Consider the following 2974-nt stretch of genomic DNA (forward strand, 5'->3'; position numbering starts at 1 on the left):
AGATGTACTAACGCATGGATGCAATTAGTGTGCAGACAACTTACAAAAGGAAACTCATGTGGGCAATCATGGTAGGAAGCTCCTTACCTAAAAAGACAATCTTTATCACTTTAATCCTTAAAAACAGATCACATTAAAAAAAATAGCAGTTTTTCCAGTCTCATACCAAATGGTAGATAACTTGTCTGCAGGACTGAGTTCCTGGTTTTTGAAAAGTCCAAGAATAAAATTCTTTGCTCTTTGTGGCTGAGAAACAAGGAGATAAGGTGGCTGCTACCCCAGAACATGAAGGCCACTGAGATCAGTGGGAGGGTGTCTAGAGACATATGTTATTGAATCTTTTGTGGAACTTCAAAAATAAAATTGCCCAGACTTTGAGGTGAGAAATCAATCCTGAGAGAGTTATTTACCTCACTGTTGTTGGCTGTCCTAGGGATCCAGAACCACCAGCACTAACCATGTTCCTTTTGCTTGCTCCTAGCTGTTGTGACCACCACTACTTCCACTACAGTGGTTCATGCTCCCTATCCCAAACAACAAGGAGTGCCACCCAACTACCCAACAGCCCCATATCAAGGATATCAGCCTGTGGCTATCCAGCCACAACTTACCCCATGCAGCTATCAGGACTCCCTGCTTATCATGAAAGGGTGGCAGGTAAGGCAGCGCAAAATTGTATCTTCATCTCTTAAATAGCGAAAGACAGTTATGTTGGAGCCAATCCTGTATGATTTACGTTTATTATTTTCTGTGACTATATTAATGTAAAAGTAAACAAATTTACGTAAAACTCAAGTTATGGTGGATGTTATAATTCACTCTTGCTGAAATTTCCCCATCACCATTTCTGTGTTAAGTATTGCAAGGGGACATGTAGCTGGTGGTGAGTGGGAGTGTCGGTGGATCAAGTCCAATTAACATGTGGTAGCTGGGTGTTTCTACATACCTTCTCTAACCTGATATTTGCTGGATGTTTTAATCTATACAGAGATGGCATTTTCTGGTAGTTCGTCACTATGTTTGTAGAATAACAAGTTTGATCAACTTCAGACAAGTTTGCCGGTGACTAGCAGTTAGAATTATCATAATCTTATTTTCTTTGCTTTCCTTATTTATATTGTTTTCATGTAGCTTCACTGTTGCTATTACTAATTCTCACTTTTGCTGGGAAAAGCTGTTCTCTGAACAATTGGCTCCTGGCTGTTCAGAGGCCCATACTAGGCAGTTATCTGTCCTGGGGTCTTCAAGCCATCTTACAAACCACACTGTTCATCCTTCTGAGTCACAAGCAAAGTACAGTCCTGAGTAGTAGATAATGCCCTTAGAAAGTAACTCTTTCATGACAACTCAGATATAAAACAATGGTTCATGGTCTTAAGTGTTTGCAAATCTGGTAGAAATTGCACATTAACAATGTGCAAAGCAACATCCCAAGTTAAAATGCTGACTTGGCAGGCCTGTTGACTTTATCTTTCTCTTGTAAACTCTGAAGAAGCTGTGGGTTTTATGGGATTACCCAAAAATGCTTTAGCCTCAGCCTTATGAAGTCAGGGAGCCAATAAAGTAGTCCTTTTGCTTCTACTCTCTGGTTTCTCAAGGTTTTGTTGGTTTATTAGTTCTTAAAATACACCCCACCCCCTGGGTAATCTGGAAGCACTTTCCCTGTCACCAGCTGAGAATGCCCCAAAAGGAGAGCTCTTTCCTGTGTTTCTCTTGTCTATTAATCAAGGGGCAGTCCCTTAATTAGGTCACATGCAAGGGAGAGAATACCTGCTCTCCCCCAGGAGCCAAGCCCGCTCGCTTTACAAGATCAGCAGCAGATAATCCCACTTGTGCGCTCCAGAATCTGAGCAAGTGCTGTGTTACTCGAACTAACTGCTGCTCTTTGACAGACCGGGAAGTGAAGATGCCACTTGAGAGCAGCTTGTCTCAGAATACTAGAAAATAAGGATATCTTCCAAGTGATTTACATCTTGTATACATGTCAAACTCTTTGAGGTGCTTGGTAGTGGTGGGACACTTTTTGTCACTTTTATTTTAATTGGTAATTAACTCTGTGACACTTATCAGGAAAGCATTCTCCCTGAGGGTATCCTAAGATGCTTTCTCTAGTCCTTTTGCCAGCAGTTTATTTTCACTTCTCAACATACTATCAGGTATATTGTGTTGTCTCTGGATCTCTGACTTTCACAGGCTGGATTTTTTTTTTGTCCAGATCTGTTCCTTTTTTTCCCCCCCCTGACTATGTTCTCCCCTGAAGGCTGACCATGTGCTTGTGGCTACCATAATACTCTGCTACACTCAAGCATTACATAAACCCCACAAGAACAGAGGTGTTCTGTGATTTAACTTGGAAATGAGGATGTTTTAAGAGTTAGCACAGACTGTTCTCGAGTCTAGTTAAGATGCTGGATAAGCCAGACCTTTCAACTGTGTGCTCAAAACAGAAGCTGGCATCATAGACGTAGAATTCAGAATGTAAATTTTACAAATCTGTTCTTTCTTGTGTTCTGCTTTTGCAGCTGGTGCTGGAGCACCTTACCCAATCAGCCAGCCCCCTTACAACCCTGCTTATGTGGATCCTCAGAAGCCCACTTATTGAAAAGAACCTCTACTGTGCTTCTCCATGCAAAACTTTTTAAAGTATGATTTGTGCTGTTTACACCATGCAACTGTAGTATATTTTTCTGGAAGACACAATCTTTTGTCTAAGTAAAAGTTAATTCAGTATCTTTTTTTAAAAATGCTTCAAGTACAAAGATGGAGTATTTTTCTTGCAGAAGTTGTTAATTTATACCTCAAGCAAATACAGAAAGAGATTTTGTTCTATATGCAGTGAGGAAAAACAGGAAGAAGTCTTCAGAAGTAAGAACCACAATAACATTTGCTGTGCAATAATTGTGAAAGGAATGGTCTAATATGAGCATTATCAAGCACCCAAAGCTGAGGCAATCTTTTGCACAGTATTACAACA

At 40.4% G+C, this 2974-nt stretch overlaps 1 protein-coding gene across 1 annotated transcript in view; it reads left to right on the plus strand.

Moving 5' to 3' along the window:
• Positions 1 to 2602, plus strand: part of SHISA5 (shisa family member 5) — a 3580-nt gene extending 978 nt beyond the window's left edge. The window contains 3 exon segments of the mRNA XM_010151085.1: positions 482 to 604; positions 607 to 657; positions 2523 to 2602. Coding sequence (XP_010149387.1) covers positions 482 to 604; positions 607 to 657; positions 2523 to 2602 — 254 coding nt within the window.
• The last annotated feature ends 372 nt before the right edge of the window (positions 2603 to 2974 follow it).

The sequence above is a fragment of the Eurypyga helias genome, unplaced genomic scaffold, assembly GCF_000690775.1.
Source record: "Eurypyga helias isolate BGI_N326 unplaced genomic scaffold, ASM69077v1 scaffold25454, whole genome shotgun sequence".
Classification (NCBI taxonomy): domain Eukaryota; kingdom Metazoa; phylum Chordata; class Aves; order Eurypygiformes; family Eurypygidae; genus Eurypyga; species Eurypyga helias.